The sequence below is a fragment of the Notolepis coatsorum genome (genome assembly GCF_963971535.1).
Source record: "Notolepis coatsorum genome assembly, chromosome: 19".
Taxonomy (NCBI): Eukaryota; Metazoa; Chordata; class Actinopteri; order Aulopiformes; family Paralepididae; genus Notolepis; species Notolepis coatsorum.
The window spans coordinates 35,958,627-35,979,502 of NC_140183.1; the positions used below are offsets into that span (position 1 = coordinate 35,958,627).

The 20,876-nt window shown below is 44.3% G+C and overlaps 1 protein-coding gene across 1 annotated transcript in view; it reads right to left on the reverse strand.

The window, feature by feature from the left end:
- The window catches only part of rhbg (Rh family B glycoprotein), a 36,215-nt gene extending 23,315 nt beyond the window's left edge, over positions 1-12,900 (reverse strand). The window contains 1 exon segment of the mRNA XM_084336034.1: positions 12,456-12,900. Coding sequence (XP_084192160.1) covers positions 12,456-12,642 — 187 coding nt within the window. The 5' untranslated portion in view covers positions 12,643-12,900.
- Positions 12,901-20,876: the final 7,976 nt, after the last annotated feature.

The following is a 20,876-nucleotide window of genomic DNA, read 5'->3' on the forward strand; positions in this document are numbered from 1 at the left end:
TGTTGGTCTGGGGAGGGTGTAGACTACCAGCCGCTACAATTCACCTGACAACTAGGAGTTTCACTGGAGAACATAACGTCCTACCTGCTGAACAGGCACCCTGACCGACCAGTAGGAGTCGCTATTGTAACGTCCAGGACTCATACCCCACTAGCTTCCCACCCGCAACCACTGCCATTGTGTCGTAGGGACAACTTACCACACCGCAGGTACGGCTGCCGGGAATTGAACCGAGGTCTCTGCAATGGTAGACCAGTGCTTAGATCTCCGCACTACCGAGCCACACCTAATATTTGGTTTTAGTTTAGTTTTTATTTAGTTTCAGATGTTGTCTGCAACTTTTAAGAAGTACAGTATTATGTAATACAGTACAAACACAACACTTTTTGAAGGCAATTGCTCACACAGTCATCTAAACCAGTGTTTCTCAACTGGTGGGTCGCGATGTGTGTAAAAAAAGTTAAAAAAATTTAGATTTTTTTATTTTTAATTAAAAATATTGCACTACCTATCTTTGTGAAAGTGGCTTCTCAGCTCTGGTCAGCTGAAGACAAAGCAGAGGATCAGATGTACATTGAGCATGACCTCAGAGTTGCTTTGTCTACCATCACCCCAGACTTGAGACTCTTGTCAGGAGCAAACAACATCCCAGTTATCCCTTAGTTCCCTGGGATGTTAAGCTAAGAAGTCTGCTAAGAAGGATATATTATTTATTATTATTATTATTATTATTATTATTATTATTATTATTATTATTATTATTATTATTATTATTATTATTATTATTATTATTATTAATTATTATTATTATTATTATTATTATTATTATTATTATTATTATTATTATATTATTTATTCATTGTGTTTTTAGCCCTAGTTGCACTTTTTTGCAACACCAGTTATCCCATTAGTTCCCCCAAACTTACTGTAGGTCTGTTATGTTAAGCTAAGAAGTCTGCTAAGAGCATAATATTTATTATTATTTTATTTCATTGGGTTTTTATCCTAGTTGCACTTTGTTGCAACCCAGTTATCCCATTAGTTCCCCCAAACTTAGGTCTGTTATGTTAAGCTAAGAATCTGCTAAGAAGCATATTATTTATTATTATTTTATTTCATTGGTTTTTAGCACTTTTTTGTGTTTATTTCATGTTGTTAACAGTGCATGAAAGATTGCGTATTACTGCAAAAAAGAAAATTGTAATAAATCATAGTGGTTAAAAAATGTGGGTCGCGACTTAATGACTAAGGAAAATATTGGGTCCCGAGGCTAGACCAGTTGAGAACCACTGATCTAAACAACCAGTCTCAATAAACATACCGGTATGCAGCATATCGTGCTGGCAGTGTTGACACATTTGATGAAATTGACTAACCATACATTTTACATTATTCTTTTATTTTTATATTTCATTTAACATTTTTGTTTTAATTTATAAACTAAACCTAAAGACATTTTCTATATACTTTCATTAAATTGTTGTTAGAAAATGTATTCTGTATTCTTTTGTTTTCATTTTGATTTCAGTTAACTAAAGCTTTTTTCAACATAGTTTTTAGTTTTGGTGTTAGTTTTAGTAACCTAACATCACCTTGGTGTGAATCTGGAAACTGAATACGGAAAATATTGAGACTTTTTATAACATTTGATAAAAAGTTGCAATAAGTGACTGAGCCATCCAGTATATTTCACCTCTAGCTTGAGATTTTTTTATTATTATTATTATTAATATATATATATATATATATATATATATATATATATATATATATATATATATATATATATATATATATATATATATATATATATATATATATATATATATATATATATATATATATATATATATATATATATATATATATATATATATATATATATATATATATATGAAAGAAAATGTTACACCATAAATCCATGCAAATCAAGACACTATGCAAGGGGAAAACATATGGTGTGTTATGTATCAGTGGAGAGGAAGATATTATTGGAATATCCTGTTCACCTGCAAAGAATGCCCCCCCCCCCCCCCCCCCCCCCGAATGCAAAAAAATATATATTAATTGAATACAAAAAAAATTGGGATCATTACATTTGGGCTGTGGGGGGTGCTTAATGTCTGAAGGAGTCGACTGAAAGCTTCTTGTCCTCTGCGAAAGCATGCAATTGGTCCACTGATGGATACATCTTGATATTTGTCTAAGTGTGTTCATTAGACGGGTAAAATCCTCTTTAGCCTCGCTGGTATGCGCACCATTAGCGTTAGCCACGCTTCTAGGCCTCTTTGCTTTTATTTGTTTTTAAAGGGGAACTATCTTACTATTTATTTCACTATTTGGGCAATTTTACACAATTCCTGTGAGTCTATGGAACACATCTGTATGTGTTTTGGGGGTGAGAGAGATAGAGCAATAGAGAGGGACTAATTAATTTCGCCGCGCGGGGGGCATAATTCCACGGGACAATGCATTGGTAACTTGTTTCAAATGACAATATATACCCCTGTGAATATTATTGCACGGATCGGAATACGCGTGTGCGTGTGCGCTTCGAGTTGCGAGTCTGTGTCAAATGCAGGGGGAGAGACAGAGGAGAGATTGCTCCGTATGAGCCTCTCTCTCTCCCTCTCTCTATCTGTCTCTCCCTCTCTCTCTCTCTATCCCTCTCTCTCTCTCTTTTTTTCTCTTGCTGTAAGCTTCCGCATTATTTCCACTCGCTCCGTTTTGGTCATTGTTGATTGTGGGCGGTGGGCCGGTGGCTACAACCACAGAGGGGGCTGAGATATCCAGATCAGCAGCACCTACTTACGCCAGGGAGCAAGTCAATTCTGAATGGCTTGGTTCAGTGGGGGAGGTTCTTGTCTGAGCTGAACTGAAGAAACGGGAGTAGCTAGAGATTTCACATCTAGTCAGTGTTGGTACAACCCCACATTGCTAGAAAACAATGCAAACCACAGGAAAAGGCCATTTATAAGATAGTTATTTTTTAGATATATTTCTTTGCATTTGACTAAGAGGTTGGCAGTCGACTACGGCTCCTTTCGATCGATTAGTCGACTATTCGACAGCCCTAGACATAAACATTCATCCAGTTTGAGAGTTTTAGCCATATGTTTTTAGAACCATATCAAATATTTCTGCAAATAAAATAATTATATTTCTTTGCAAAAAATAAATGTGTAAATGCTGAAGCACGGTAGCTTATGAAGTTAAATCACATACACCTAGCCTCTAGTCTAGACCCTTACAATGCTACATACTGTATCTGGCATTGCACTGATTAATTCAACGTTGTTGAAGTGTACAGTACAGTGTGTATGTTGTTAGTATGAGCTTCAAAGAAAAGTATCCGGAGAGGAGAAACCGCTGAAAACGATGAAATGAAAATGCAAGACAACAAGAGCCTCAACCTAAAGACTCTTCTTCAGAGTAGAAACACCATTAACATTGTTGTTGTTGCTGTTGTTGTGGTTGTGGTTGTGGTTGTTGTTGTTGTTGTTGTTGTTGTTGTTGTTGTTGTTGTTGTTGTTGTTGTTGTTGTTGTTGTTGTTGTTGTATGTTCTATTAACTCATTCAGCGCCAGGGGTCGCTGTCTACCTTCTGGGTAGAACGCCATCGCTGTAAGTCAATGGGGAGACTGCGAAACTTGCGAGTGCTTAAAATATATGAAATAGTATAGCTATGGATCTAATACACCTGTCGCTTGTCAGTGAGTTGCTTCTGGTCATCATGCAAAAAACAGATTGTTTTTTCATCGGTACATTTCCGTTTTATACCGTTTTGAATATGAGTGTTTGGGTGATTCTTAGTAATGCCAGGAAAAGACGTGATAATAGCCCTTTAGTGAAATCCAGTTATCACGTTGTCATTTTTCGCCTGATTATCGAATCTTCCTGAAATCAACGCTAGATTATCGTTCTATATCATGCTAGCTTCCGCTCAGCGTCATTCTGCACATATCTCGCTCCAGTGTATATGCACTGAATAAAATTTCAAAATGTACCTTTACATACCAACATCCGTCTGACCACACCCCCATCTGCTACCTACATAAGCAGGGGTGGGGCCACACACTCATCTCCTTCTCAAATTTCACCCCAATAGGAAGTGCCTGTATACCAATCACTTGATATGGGAAAGAAAGTATTTATCTGAAGAAAGGAAGAACAAGGAGATACGTTGACGTTATATCTTTATTTTCTCTCTCACTATTTCGAGAAAATACGGCGATAATGTCTTCGTCACTGGAGTGTCTGGAAGATGATGATCATTCTGACCTCCACCGGCTTTTTCGTATTAGGGGCTCGCGCCGCTGATATACTCCCCACCTGCAGTCCTCCTTGCTGCGGCTGGATAGGTATTGAACCTCCGGTCATACAGCTGGACTGTGGGAGGCACCGGCTGTTGTGAGAAACTGGTTGCTTCCGAGCTGGGTGAGTAATGTTTTGCTTGCGAGCACTTGTTGTCTGCTAGTGCTATGGGGGCTAGCTGACAATTTTACGAAGGCCGGCCCCAGATTGGGGTCCTCTGCTCGGCTTCTTAAGCGGCGGACGGAGGATCTTGGTCTGACGCCCATGATGGTCAATCTAGTGGGCCGCGACCGAGACCTGGTTGAACCCGGGATTCTCTGGACAAGCGGATGCTTCTCTGTCCCGTGCAGGCCCAATCTTTCACATGAATGTGGAAGTACACCCTAAAGCACGAGGAAAAGTGGGCATGGATCTTCTTTATCGGTAGTTCCATGCTCAAGTCGGCTGCAGCCCGGATGGGAATTGAGCCGACTCCGCTGCATGTCTGGTAAATCACAGTTGAAAACTGTGTTGACATTTCTTTTTCTCTGCTCTCTTAGGATGAGGGGGGACTCAGGCGGCGGCCTGTCTGAAGTGTGGCTTATTATGTCGTTGTGTACAGTTCAGGTGATAGCTGCTTAGCTGGCGTGCTAGTTTGTGGCCTACTGTTGTTAGCCAGTCAGCTGTTAGCTGCGGCGCTAGCTCATTGTGTTCACTAGGCTAGGAAACGTTAGCTTGTTGCTATCAGTCGGGCGGCTGTTAGCTTAATGCTACACTGTTGAACGTTACTGTGACTATAACATGCCTTAAACACTCTGACTATGACGTCATCTTTGACAGAGGATGTTAGTCGACCCTACACCCGGGTGCCATGCCAGCGAGGACTTCGTCAACATGGAGAACGGCGGCTGGGTGGCGTAGCGGACATTACCCTCGTCACCAACGCAGGAGATGCCGGGTTCAACTCGGTGTCCCGTTAACCAGTGTTGCAGTCCTCTCGGCCTGCGCTCAGGGTGAAGGTAGGAGTCCTGACCGGACTTTAAACACTTCTTCTTTTCTTACCTTCTAAATGTTTTGTAATAATGATGTTTCCAAAACGTGTGTTGCTGCAATACATTGAGGATACAACGCGTGTTGTGTGTGAATTGTCTTGTCACTGGTATAACTTCTCTCTCCATAGAAAATCGGCGTTGTTGTGTAAAAATGAACTGGTTAGTTGTGATGAGAACATGTGTGTTCATGTAACGTTTGTAACGTGGGTGAACTCACAACTAAGAGGGTTAATTAACCTGTGAAGCTATGCTTAGTGACATGTGATTGAGGAATGAATCTTTTTCTCAGCCTGTGATGACAATGAACAGCATGTTAACAGGGGTACCTGTTCAACCTGGTCGTATCAAGGGTAAGGTAGGAGGGGTGACTGGGGGTTTCCCTGGGGCTTCCCCCCTCCTCTCAGACATGTTTGTTTACAATATATTGTGTCACTGTGTTTGTGGGGATACGATGTAACCCTCAGCTTAAGTTGCTGGGGTTGTGCTTCCGCTTGAGAAACTATTCTTTTCCTAAAGAAAAGGTTGTTTGGTCACTTATCATGTGTGCTTAGCAAGGCCTGTGGCCAATATGTAATCAAGGACTTATGTCTCTCTCGTTTTGAAAAACGGCGTTCCTCTGTAGTAAGAGTGTACTTTTGCCATTTTTTGTTGTGATGAAGGGTTGTGTGTGTCGTTGAGATCTACAACTGGGTTAGGTTTGGCCCACAGAAGCACATGTGTAAGTCTGGTACCGGGGCTCTTAAAGGGGCCCTCTCTGTTCTGTGTTTTTTCCTTAGTAAAAATCAGATAGCAGGTTAGCACATGAGCTATGTGAAGCTGTTAGATGCTTCATGTAGCATGCTATGACTGGGTCATGCTCTACTTTGTCATTACATCGTATCAGGGGTGAGGGGTCGTAAAGGGGTGAACTCCTCAGGGAGAAGTGCCTTCTGTGAGTTCGAACCCTCCTTCCCAGTGAGGGAGCCTCCTCAGAGTTTCAGAGCCTCCTCCTCAGATTGTCAAGGTGAGTAGAACTTCAAAAAGGAGTTCTGCTCTATTGTATGTGTATTCGATTCAATTAGATTATTGAGTGTGTATTGGTTCAGAGCCTCCTCCTCGGAGAGTCCTAACCCAAGTGTTACATAGCTCAATGTTGCAATATTTCTTTTCAATCTATACAGCTCGCGTGGGAAGTCTCTCTGAGGATTCCCGTCTCCTCCCTGTGGTGAGGGTGGCGGGATGTAAAAATGAAAAAAAAAATTACCCTCAGCCGTGTCACGTGGGATTTATGTCAGTCTGTGTTTCTTTCTTTTTTAATAAAAAGAGGAAAGAACATGAAGCACGACGGCTCCTTGTCGTTCTCCCAGGCGACTTGGAGGAACAATGTCTGGTGTCTTGTTAGACTATCCATTGATGTGTTTGGGTCTCGACGCATACATAGTGCTGGCTCGGGGTGTTTCTGATAAGAATCACGCATGAGGCTGGTACGCCTTGGTTGCTCGTTATTAAAAATGACGTTTTTATAGGGCAACTGGGATGGAGGTTTTATCTTCCGAGCGCCTGTTACTAGGTGTCGACGAAATCTCGTTCATATCTGGGGGATGTTAACGGAATAGATCAAAACATAGGTAGAGGGGTCTCACGCCCTTGGGGTGGGCCACTGAGCGCGGTACGAATGGGACCGTCTGGGTGGCGCCCTCTTTTCATGTTTTAGATCGACACGTGTACCTACCCTATGGGGTAGAACACATAGTAGCTTACTACAAAAACCTAGGGGTCCACAAAGACGACTTCAAACTGGAAATGGTAACAACAGATGAGGTACTCAAAAAACTGAGCGCCCTCCAACCTAACAAGGCCACTGGCCATGACAACATCCCCTCCAAATTCCTCAGAGACTCAGCAGCCGCCATCACCCCAGTCATCACACACATAATAAACCTCTCTATAAAACAGGGACACGTCCCCAAGGACTTCAAAATTGCGAGAGTGACCCCTCTGCACAAAAAAGGCAGTAAATTAGACCCAGGCAACTACCGCCCTGTTTCTATCCTTACCTCCATCTCGAAAGTCATGGAAAAAATTGTATACGAACAGGTCGAAAAATACCTTGCGGAAAAAAATCTAATCTACGAATTCCAATCTGGCTTCAGAACATCCCACTCCACTGACACATGCCTTCTCTATTTAAACGACCACATCAAACAAGAGGTGGACGCGGGCAAATACTGCGGCATGGTCATGCTGGACCTACAAAAGGCCTTCGACACTGTCAATCACACCATTCTGATTGACAAGCTAAAAGCAATTGGTTTTGATAGTCTATCAGTGAGCTGGATGCAATCCTACCTGGAGGGGAGAGAGCAGATGGTGGAGGTAAACGGTACCCTATCCCCCCCCCTCACAGTAAACTGTGGTGTTCCACAAGGAAGCATACTAGGTCCGCTACTGTTCCTAATTTATGCAAATGACATGTCGTCAGCTTGTGACTGCAACTTGTTCCTGTTTGCGGACGACTCAGCCCTGCTGGTCTCTGACAAGAACAAATTACAGGTTGAAAAAACCCTCAGCTCAGAACTAAGCAAAATCTGCATATGGCTCGCTGATAACAAACTATCATTACACATGGGCAAAACAGAGTCCATTCTCTTCGGTTCAAATAACAAACTCAGCAAGACCGACGGCTTCTCAGTTACAGTGGGTGACAATATTGTCACAAGGAAAGAAGATATTACCTACCTGGGTTCCATCCTAGAGGCAAATCTTTCCTGTGACAAAATGGCATCCAATGTAATAAAAAAAGTCAACCAACGAACTCGTTTCTTGTACCGGATCTCCTCACTGGTAAACAAGAATACCCTGAAGACTCTAGCAGGAGCACTCATTCAAGGGTACTACGACTATGCTTGCACCTCATGGTACCAAAGCACCTCAAAGGCGCTAAAAACAAAATTACAAACATCTCAAAACAAACTGGTCAGACTACTGCTTGACCTTACTCCTAGAACCCACCTCACCCCTGCCCACTTTGACAACCTAGGATGGCTTAGAGTAGACGACAGAGTACAGCAACTTGCAATGGGCCTGGTCTACAAGATACACTACACGACCAAGGTACCCATGTACATGACTAAATACTTCCCAAAGGTCAGTGAATACCACGATCACAACACCAGAGGGAGCTCCACAAATCATGTTAAACCCAGATTCGGCTCAAACAAGGGACTAAACACGTTTCGCAATTATGCCACATCAATGTGGAACGCCCTACCCAAAGCTGTAAAGGAATGTGAATCACTACCCACTTTCAAAAACACTCTCAAAAAACACCTAAGGGAGACTGCAACTCGAAACTGGCCCCTGTAAATGTCCGAACACAACCCCCGCCAATGTACAGTAAATTACCAAGTATGGTCTTGTCAATAATCCAATGTACAGTGTTGTTTGTACAGTTGTACAGTGTCCCCCACCCCCATAGATGTAGCAGTACTGTCTATCTGTATGTCATGTATGTCATATATGTTACGATGAATTGGAAATGGGGGACCCTGGTGTAAACAAGTCGAAAGTCTTTCTCTGGTCTGCATCCCCTTAACAATTGTATGTATTGAGCTGTACTGCACTGTACCCATTCTGCAATCTGTTAATAAAGTTTTCATTCATTCATTCATTCACCCCCTCTCTTGGAGTGGGGATGTCTGCGTGAGTTGGGGCACGGGACTGGTTCTGGTCACGCTGGTCCAGGTCAGTTAACCCGTTGTCGGCCGGGGACGCAGATCTGCTGTTCTGGTACCCTGAGGGACTTGTGCTTTTTTCAGCGGGAAAAATGCCGGGTCGGCCCGGGTGTCACAGGGTTGGGCGTTATGGAGACCCTTTGTTGGGTACATGTTGTACCCTGTGCTCCTTTTCCTTTCGCCCCTCTCTTACGCATGGCGAAGGGGGGGCTGTTGGGGTGGTCTTATGGACCTCCTCTGGCATCCCTGTGTGCTTCCCGGTCCGCCGGGCCCGGTCCGAAGTTGTGTTTCATCGACCCGTAGGCCTGGGATAACCCCGTTTTGAAAACTGAAACACTTGTACTGCGGTATAGCCAGTGTATACCCGCAGGTGTGTTTTGGAGTTTTTTCTTGAGGGGTTATAGGAACAACCACCGCATGTGGTACCAAGAGGGTGGTTGATTCCCTGGTGTGTTGGAGCGGAGTCAACTCCCGGGTTACCCGGTTGAGTGTGCCCCTGCACGTTCATGACGTCTGCCAATCGTGTCAGCCTTCTCTGCCTCGGCCCCTCTGGGTCGGGTTTTTTTTATGGAGGCTTTGTCATGGTGCGCAACAATGCCAGCATACGCCCCTTCCGCCGGGGGTGCTGTTTTCAGTTGACCCCTTTGGCGCCTGTCTCGTACGCAGTGCTCCAGGCTCGGGTCAAATGCCTGCTGCCTGGATTGAGGGATCGACCCCTTCTGGAGGTCGTCTCCCCGGTGCGCTGCCTGCTCCCGCTGTAGTGTAGCCTCTTGAGTGCTTCGAGTTACAGCCATGCTGACTGCCTGAGTGTGCCAGGGTCAGTGTGCCAGGCGGCGTGCTAGTGGGGGGAAGGGCCCGCTCTTGGATGGGCCCTGTCCGCATACGCTGGCGATGTGGGGGGCGGTGTCACTAGTGACCGCCTGGTAAGGTCTTGATGCTGTGGCGTCGTTGACCTCTCCGGGCCCCCTTTTTTCCGGGGAGCTCCAGTCCCTTCTGGGTCTGGGTCTTCCTTCGCGCTCCGCTACTACGGCCTTGCCACAGGGTTGAGTTTGCTCTTTACCCCGTGATTTTGGGGGCGGTAACGAGGTTTGTTCCTTCCGTTCGTTCCCTGGTGGCATGCGGGTTGTGCGTGTGCGTAGTCGTGGGGTCAAGCCACGGTCTGCTCACCCTGTGCGTTGAGTTGCTCGAGTTCCTCTTCGCACGGTCGGATCCGTCTCCATCCCGTCCTCCAATAGGGAGGGTATCCTCCATTAGGGAGGGTCGGGGGGCTCGGTCCTTCCCGGTCTGATGGTTGTGGGGGGCCTCAGCGGGGTACATTTGTCGAGCTTCAAGCTCCTGCTCAGCTCCCGTTGTGCAGAATGACGCTGAGCGGAAGCTAGCATGATATAGAACGATAGGTTATGAATATAACCGTAGTTCTATGAATGCTAGTGACGCTCAGCGTCTAGACGCCACTGTGGCCCTTGATCTTTCCTTGTGGTGACATTTTTTGGGAAGGAGATGAGTGTGTGGCCCCACCCCTGCTTATGTAGGTAGCAGATGGGGGTGTGGTCAGACGGATGTTGGTATGTAAAGGTACATTTTGAAATTTTATTCAGTGCATATACACTGGAGCGAGATATGTGCAGAATGACGCTGAGCGTCACTAGCATTCATAGAACTACGGTTATATTCATAACCTATCGTTATTATCCTTTCTCATGCACCCATGAAATGGGCCCTGGAGCACGGCGCTCCCCCCCCCTGCCACCAATGGTAAACAGCCACACAGACAGCTTCGATCGCGGGATAAAAATATATCAGATCAACGCAAGATTGGATATATAGTGTTCTTACCTTGTCTCTGATGTAATGCAAAAAAAAGAATACAATTATCTGATCGCCATTCCAAATACTGGTTGCGGAGGTCCGTCCCACGTTGTCCGGCATTGCATATGAAGGAGGGGGCAGCCTCGTAGATGTATCGTTGTAAACGCTTGTCCTGCCGGAGTATTTAAACCCCGCCCGCATGGCTCAGCTCGGCCCAGAAAACAAACTACATTGTTTCAAATGGAGTGCAATACCGGCTGGAAGGCGTAGGCGACGGTATTTGCCCTTTGCGAGCTCAGACCCATTCCCAATGATAACATCAGGCTGGATGAATGAAAAATGGATGGATATAGCTAATAAAAGAAATAACGATTAAAACCCGAGATTTCTCGTGATTGGCGCATGGCGAGTTAACCCGACTTTTTTCGTCTTTGGCGCAGAATGAGTTAACTCATTGGACGCCGACAACGCTTATATACGTGTTTGTCCGACAACCGTTGAACGCCAACCACGTATATATACGTTATTTGATCGTTATTTCTTTTATTCGATATTTCCATTCATTATCCATCCAGGGAGCCTGGTGTTATCATGGGGCATCCTACCAGGCGGCGGTATCGACCACCATTTGAAACCTTGTGCATCGATGAAATGCCTCCGGGAGCTCTTTTCTACTAACCTGAACCTAGGGCTTCACCCGATCGCATTGAATCGTTTTCGGGACCCCCGATTCATTATGCTGTGGTGGGTTATGTCATGGGCCAAATGGACATACGATCTACCAGATGGCAATCAAATAATTGGAATATTCCTTTTGGAATCCCACCGGCCACAGTTAAGAACAATTTGATGTCAATTTCAGCTTGATCGTGCATTGTTTTCATAGCCATCCCCCTGATCAGCGTATGTTGTGGTAATAACGAATGCCGTTATTGGCAATCAATTAATCAGAAACGACCACCCCCCCCCTTTCATGCATTCATGATGAAACATAATACCTATCATATGCATTTGATTTTTTAATTGAAGCGTGTGTAGGGACGAAACGCCAATGGATTTGGTATAATACACGTTGCGGCTTATAAACAGCCTCCCAGGAATTAGCCCAGATCATTCCGAAATAACACTCATATTCACCACGGTATAAAACGGGAACGTATAGATGGAAAAATTATAATTTTTTTGCATCTTGAACGGAAGGTTCTTACTGTCAAATGACCATGATATTGTATCCATAGCTATAATATAAAATATAGATTTAGCTCTACAAACAACGTGACGCACAGTGAAAGTGTGTAATGAAAAGCTGGCCGTGGCTAAACAGGCCGGGGAATTCCAATGGCCGGGAATGAGTTAACATACTTGGCAGAAACCTCACATCCCATCTCCACTCTCTCAAAGTATCTCCAACCGTATTGTGTGAATAGAAACTCCTCAGGACCTGACCAATGTTCAGAGAACCCTCTCCATCCTTGACCCCCTGACCTCTGAATGCCCTGATCCCCGATCGGCAACCTCCAGCCTCCTCATCTCCTCCCATCCCATCTCCTCCCATCCCATCCGTCCCTCCCTCCCTCCGGGTCACTCACTTGGGTAGCGGTAGTAGAAGTCGTTGTCATAGTTGGACGAGTGGTTGGCGAGGTGCTCATGCCACTTCTTGGCGTCCGTCTCGTCGTCGTACTGCACCAGGGCACCGAAGAGGATGATGAGGATGATCTCCAGGATGATGCAGGTGAGCGGCAGCTTCAGCCGCATGTTGGTCGTGATGTCTGCCATGGTCGGTTTGGTCTTCTCCTGTATCTCCTCAGCCCTGGCCTTCGAGTGGGGATGAGGGGGTTAAACGATCCAACTAATGTCCACACGGACTCTCTGCAATCTCTCTGCACTCTCTCTCTCTCTCTCTCTCTGTCTCTCTCTCTCTCTCTCTCTCTCTCTCTCTCTCTTTCTCTCTCTCTCTCTCTCTTGCACACACACTGTGGTGGCTTCAGAGTGGAGAGTGGAGTGGAGAAGCCAGCAGATAGACACACGTGTTGGTCTTAGGCTACTTGTGTGTTTTTGTTCTGTTGGTTCACGCCTCCCAGCCCTGCCCCTGTTACAGACGAGGCAGGTCTCACACGTTAGCCCTTCCCCTCTCGAAGCTGTTAAGGTGGCTCAGGTTAGCTGAATCAGACTGAGTAACTTGAAACCCTAAGCAATTATACTGTAGTAAAGATATACAGTCCCTGAGAACACTTCACTATAAGCAGCCGTTGCCTCTCTATTGCACCGTGTGAAAAGTAAGATATAGGTTAGAGAGTCGATGGGAAAGTTCCTTGGGCGTGTTGAATATGAAGATCTGAATATGCTTGCTCGTAAAATACCTGCCAGGTTGGTTTGGAAAAGATTCCTCAATAATATAAGAATAGGGTTGATCAGGAAGAAGACTCTCTTTGAGTGATAATGTCACGTCACATAAAAAAGAAGGTTGTTGAGCTGCATTTTCCTTTCACTTCATCATGCAGATGTAAACTAATGTAAAAGGTGGCTGTTGGTGGGAAGATGTGATTCAGATGTGGAATCTAGACACAAAAGAAGTCAGCTTCCTGGTGCAAAAAGGACCCAACGTTATTAGATGATAAATGTGAGAGGTTCAAAGTTCAAATGATGATTATACAATGGCATGCAACTTTCTCGATTCTGATTGGCTGAAACAGTCAAGTTAGACGTTGTTATTTATCACACGCTCGTGATCCCAGAACCCGCCCACAACCGAATTACAATCACTCCGCCGTTAGAGTTTTTAGGAATGAAACCAAGATGGCGGACAATAATCTTTATGAATGGATGTATTGATAGCGTCATAACGACTCATTCAAAAACGATTCTGTCACGTGGAATGTGTTAGTTGCTTACACAATGTTGGATTATGTAATTGGTTGGTCATGACTCATTGTGGAACAAAATATAAATCGCGCGAATAGTGTTGTTAGATGCCATTTGTCAAAAGGACACTCTCATTTCACTGTTAATAAAATGTTCAATCAATCAATCAATCAATCCAATAACACACGCTCACTTCACTGTTAGACGGCATGCTTTGAAGCCTTGTTGTTTCGAACTGGTTATGCTTTGGCCCTCTTTCGAAGTCGGTTATGCTTAGAGTTTACCTTTAGAGCAGGGCGATAGACCACCAGCCCTGATTCCAAACTCTAAGCATAACCGACTTCGAAAGAGGGCCAAAGCATAACCAGTTCGAAACAAGGCGGACATTAATAACATTTTCAATCAATCAATCAATCAATCCAAGAACACACACTCACTTCATTCTTAGATGGCATGCTTAAGCATTACATCACGTGCAGGAGTGTGTTATGAGAATTAGAGCATGCCTAGGGCTGGTTGTTAGGCCCGAGGCACAGCCGAGGGTCGTTAGACCCCCCGCCCTAGGCATGCTCTAATTCTCATAACACACAACTACAAGTGGTGTAATGGCTTTTATACAATTGGCGCATTCATCCAACCTTATTGCTATACAATAAACAGACATTAATTGAAGATTTATTGACAAAACCATCCGCAGAAAAAGTAGTTCCAAAAAAAATAAAGAGAAGTTGCCTCCGTGTGTAGAAGCAGCTCGGAGGTGCGCTGTTTCAAGGCATGCCATCTAAGAATGAAGTGAGCGTGTGTTATTGGATTGATTGATTGATTGATTGACAATTGTATTACAGATAGACAGTGCTTACATCTTTATACAATTGCCGAATTCATCCAACCTTATTGCTATACAATAAACACACATTAATTGAAGCATAATGGAGATTTATTCACAAAACCATCCGCAGAAAAAGTAGGTTAAAAAAAAAGAAGAGAATTTGCCTCCCTACTTTCTATAAGCAGCTCGGAGGTGCGCTGTTTCAAAGCATGCCATCTAAGAATGAAATGAGCGTGTGTTATTGGAATGATTGATTGATTGATTGAAAATTGTATTAATGTCCGCCTTGTTTCAAACTGGTTATGCTTTGGCCCTCTTTCGAAGTCGGTTATGCTTAGAGTTTGGAATCAGGGCTGGTGGTCTATCGCCCTGCTCTAAAGATAAACTAAGCATAACCGACTTCGAAAGAGGGCCAAAGCATAACCAGTTCAAAACAACAAGGCTTCAAAGCATGCCGTCTAACAGTGAAGTGAGCGTGTGTTATTGGAAAGATTGATTGATTGATTGAAAATTTTATTAATGTCTGCCTTGTTTCGAACTGGTTATGCTTTGGCCCTCTTTCGAAGTCGGTTATGCTTAGAGTTTGGAATCAGGGCTGGTGGTCTATCGCCCTGCTCTAAAGATAAACTCTAAGCATAACCGACTTCAAAAGAGGGCCAAAGCATATACCAGTTCGAAACAACAAGGCTTCAAAGCATGCCGTCTAACAGTGAAGTGAGCGTGTGTTATTGGATTGATTGATTGATTGATTGAAAACTTTATTAACAGTGAAATGAGAGTGTCCTTTTGACGAATGGCATCTAACAACACACTTTGCGCGATTTATATTTTGTTTAACAATGAGTCATGACCAACCAATTACATAATCGAACATTGTGTAAGCAACTAACACATTCCACCTGACAGAATCGTTTTTGAATGAGTCGTTATGACGCTATAAATACATCCATTCATAAAATTATTGTCCGCCATCTTGGTTTCATTCCTAAAACCACGAACGGCGGAGTGATTGTAATTCGGTTGTGGGCGGGTTCTGGGATCACGAGCGTGTGTTATGATAAATAACAACGTCTAACTTGACTGTTTCAGCCAATCAGAATCGAGAAATTTGCATGCCATTGTATAATTTGAAACAGCGCACCTCCGAGCTGCTTCTATAGAAAGTAGGTTAAAAAAAACAGAGAAGTTGCCTCGCTATAGGGAAGCAAGTTCTCTTCTTCTTTTTTACCTACTTTTTCTGCGGATGGTTTTGTGAATAAATCTCCATTATGCTTCAATTAATGTGTGTTTATTGTATAGCAATAAGGTTGGATGAATTCGGCAATTGTATAAAGATGTAACTGTCTATCTGTAATAACATTTTCAATCAATCAATCAATCAATCAATCAATCCAATAACACACGCTCACTTCATTCTTAGATGGCATGCCTTGAAACAGCGCACCTCCGAGCTGCTTCTACACATGGAGGCAACTTTTTCTGCGGATGGTTTTGTCAATAAATCTTCAATTAATGTGTGTTTATTGTATAGCAATAAGGTTGGATGAATGCGCCAATTGTATAAAAGCCATTACACCACTTGTAGTCGTGTGTTATGAGAATTAGAGCATGCCTAGGGGGGTCTAACAACCCTCGGCTGCGCCTCGGGCCTAACAACCACCCCTAGGCATGCTCTAATTCTCATAACACACTCCTGAGCGTGATGTAATGCTTAATTGATGAACATGCTGGAAGGCAACTTAGGAGTGAGTTTACACCAAGGAGGGGGTATTTAACTTAGGAGTGAGTTTACACCAAAGGGAGGGAACCTGTTAAGCCTTAAGTTCCCCCTATAGGGGGACCCTGCTTTTCTTTATCATAAATCGATCAATAGAGACCGTATTAGGCTTTGTCAATATTCAAATGTACAGTGTAAAATGTGTGTGTGTCCCCTTCCCAACCCCCCCCCCCCCCCCCCCCCCACCTCCAATGTACAGCCCTCACCCAACCCACCCAACCCCACCCCACCCAACCAACCTCCTCCAATGTACAGTTTCTATGCCAAATGTATATACACTCCTTTTCTGGACACTTTTGTATCACAAACAGTACTGTATTTGCAAATCTGATATGTCATAAATGTATAGATGTAGCAGTACTGTCTATCTGTATGTCATGTATGTCATATATGTTATGATGAATTGAAAATGGGGGACCCTGATGTAAACAAGTCGAAAGTCTTTCTCTGGTCTGCATCCCCTTAACAATTGTATGTATTGAGCTGTACTGTACTGTACCCATTCTGCAATCTGTTAATAAACTTTTCAATCAATCAATCAATCAATTAGATCCCCAATTATCATATCATGGGATATCATTGGAAAGCCACACTCATTGGCTACAACCCTGTGCAAATATCTTCGAGATCGCCAAATGATTGACGGAGCTAGAGCCCCGGGAGTCGGGGGTGGTAATGTGTACTTTTGCGTACTTTGGGGCACGCCTCACATATCGGTATGTAACTCGAGAACCGCTGAACGGATTTTATCACCTGAAAGGGCAATCGACAGACAAAAAATAGGGCTTTAATTCTATCTATATATTGTATTAAAATAAATGCACACCCGAGCCACTAGAGGTCAGCAAAGAATCGTCCACATGTGGGCCCTTGGATGTATATAAAATATATGGATAAATATATATTTTTTGTAGCCAAGAGTAAAGACCATAACCCTATCAAAAACAGTAGTCAAAGTGTATATTTACATTTTTACCGATGTTTTATATGATTTATCGGAAATACAAATGTATCTGAAAATGCTAATTATCGTAAAAACCGCAAGGAAATGACTAAATCCATAGTCAATCCTGCCATTGGAAAGAGGAGCATTTTCCCTATCCATAGATGTATGATTTGGCCATAATAAGGTCATGGTCAAGTTCAAGGTCAAATATGAATTTATAATTAAAATCGATTATCATTAATTACTGTATCTACAAATCCTTCTGTTTAATCATCTTCCCGTGGTTCATTTGCTTAGATTTTTCATTTGCATGTCTCCTACCGTATCAATTTTTTTATCAAAGATGCAAAAATCATAAATCATAATTTATATTCTCCTTTTCTTCATTACAATTTACTCAAGCCTAGTAACAGACACAATATTTCTGACACTGGAAATACATACCCCCAGGTCCCTAGATGTTCCTAGATACCAAAAACATGCAAATTGACCTTGCAGAAGTGGAGCAATCTTCCATTTACTTAGGCATGTACCTTTAGGCGAAATACGGCTTACAGCTTATCAGGAGTGAGTTTACACCAAGGGACACTGGAAGGAGGGGGGATTTAACTTAGGAGTGAGTTTACACCAAGGAGGGGGTATTTAACTTAGGAGTGAGTTTACACCAAGGAGGGGGGGGGTTTAACTTAGGAGTGAGTTTATACCAAGGAGGGGGGTGTTTAACTTAGGAGTGAGTTTACACCAAGGAGGGGGGGGGATTTAATTTAGGAGTGAGTTTACACCAAGGAGGGGGGGGGATTTAATTTAGGAGTGAGTTTACACCAAGGAGGGGGGGGGATTTAACTTAGGAGTGAGTTTACACCAAGGAGGGGGGGGGGGGGGATTTAATTTAGGAGTGAGTTTACACCAAGGAGGGGGGGGGGGGATTTAACTTAGGAGTGAGTTTACACCAAGGAGGGGGGGTTTAACTTAGGAGTGAGTTTAAACCAAGGAGGGGGGTGTTTAACTTAGGAGTGAGTTTTACAGGGCGGTCAGGTGGCGTAACGGAGATTGCGTTCGTCACCAAACCCCGGAGCGGCTAGATTCGCCTGTTCGAATCCAGCTCACAGCTCCGGGGTTGTCACCAGCTTGGCTGGCCGTTCACACTAATACAATTGGCAGTATTAGAGGGTGGGAGAAGCTGGTGGGGTGGGTCCGGGTCGTTGTAAACAGCGACTCCTACAGTTCGGTCGGGGCGCCTGCTAAGTGCGGATAGGACTTGAGTGGAATAGTGTGATCCTTCCACACGCTACGCCCTCTCAATGAGAATCCGTGCTGCCAGGTGAAAAGAAGCGGTTGATTGGCTGGACGTGTGTCGGAGGAAGCACGTGATAGCCTCCACTCTCCCAGACCGACTGTGGGGGGTAAGTGCGCAGCGACCAGGAAGGGGATTGGGAATTGGCATAACGACTAACATTGGGATGGGAGAAAATCGGAGGAAAATGGAGGGGGAAAAAGATAAAAAAAAAAAAAAAGGAGTGAGTTTTACACCCAGGGAGGGGGGGGGGATTTAACTTAGGAGTGAGTTTACACCAAGGAGGGGGGGGGGATTTAACTTAGGAGTGAGTTTACACCAAGGAGGGGGGGGGGGGGGTAATTTAGGAGTGAGTTTTACACCCAGTGGCTACTATTGCAAGGCATCATGCTCGCCACACAGTTTTACAAAAGATCATTTTTAGATCTTCCCCAGTGGCGGACTCAGGCTGTTTGAAGGGCACCTACTGCACAACATGGGACCCCATCAGTAAGCAAAAAGCTATGATGCGTCATGTATGATGAAATAGCCTTCATCCTTGATTAACATTAGAATAACATAGACAATCCAGATTAATAGTATAACCACACCTCTATGATAAAAACACATAGGGAACAATACACCTTTAACATTTTTATTTCATAAAACAGTTTAACAGTTAAAGTTAATTCGAGTGCCGTTGAGCTTCTTCCTTTCTCTCTCCTCCCCTTCTCTCCTCATGTCCTCTCCTCCTGTACTCCCCCTCTCCTCTCATTCTCTCCTCCTGTCCTCTCCTCCCCTTCTCTCCTCCTATACTCCCCTACTCTCCTCCTGTACTCCCCTTCTCTCCTCCTATACTCCCCGCTTGAAGCCTTTTTACAACGCATCCGCGTTTCCGGGTTCCCGTTTTGCGCTCTGATTGGCCAGGTCATGTGACATGAGCGGCAATCGTGGGACGGCAAGTTTCTACAATGGTTAAGCTTAGGCACTCTTCGAAGTTGGTTAAGGTTAGAGTTTGTCTTAGAGCGTGACCGCAAGTTCTTTCGCCGGTTAAGCTTAGGCACTCTTTCGAAGTTGGTTAAGGTTAGAGTTTGTCTTAGAGCATGGCGATAGAACGCCAGGTAGTTTGCAGGCTGTTCAACGCGGAAATGGGCAAACACGCTATTGGGCGCACATGTCACATGACCTGGCCAATCAGAGCGCCGGAAACGCGGATGCGTTGTAAAAAGGCTACACGCGTACTCCTCTTCTCTCCTCCTGTCCACTCCTTCTCTCCTCCTGTCCTCTCCTCTCCTTCTCTCCTCCTGTCCTTTACTCTCTTTCTCTCATCCTGTCCTCTCCTCCTGTCCTCTCCGGCACGGTGGTGTAGTGGTTAACACTGTCGCCTAGAACACGCCCTCTTTTTGACAGCGTGCGGAAGCTTTGAGTTTGATAGTGAGATAGTTGGTTAAAGTGAGTATAGGGTAAGTAGTAGAGTGTTATTTTGTTTTTTGTATAGTGTAGTTTCCCCCAACGGCTTTTAGCTGTTTGGGGGAAATTGACGTTTGTCTCGAGGCTCGGACGGGAAATCATGGCAACAAACATTTCGAACGGTGGGCGGATTCCGAGACAGACGGATGAAATGAATGAACGAAAATATGAGTTAAGATTAACAGTTGAGGTGGACATTGAGGGGCCTGATAGAGTCACAATGATGGAGCTTTTGAGGGCGATAAAGTCGGAGTGTGGGACTGTCGTTGGATGTCGATACAAGACGCCCAAGAAGTATGAAATCATGTTGATGGATGAGAAGGTGAAGGAGAAACTGATGGACGGTTTTAAAATCAAGGACAGTAGAATAATGGCAACAGAACTGTCGAACGATGAGGTTGTCGTCTCTTTTTTGGGTCTGCCTTTATACGTAACGGATGAGGACATTCTCGAGAAACTGAAGCTATGGGGTGTGGCGGCGGTAACGCAGATCAAGAGAAGGACGTGGCCTGGAACAGACATTATAGACGGCACAAGGTTCGTGAAAGTGAAGTTCACTGAGTATGTCAAATCCCTGCCGTATTCGACCCGGTTTGAGACTCAACAGGGGATGGAACATTTTCGAGTGATCCATAATAGGCAGGTGCGAGTTTGTAGGCTGTGTCTTCAGCCTGGTCACGTCCTGAGAGATTGCCCGGACTTCAAATGTCACAAATGTGCCCAGCGGGGTCACTACGCTCGAGAGTGTGACACTGAACGAAAGTGCAGGGGATGTGATGAAAAGTACGAGCAGTGTACATGCACGCCCTGGAAGCGCTACGAGGAGCAGGGTACGAGAGGTGAGACCGGTGGG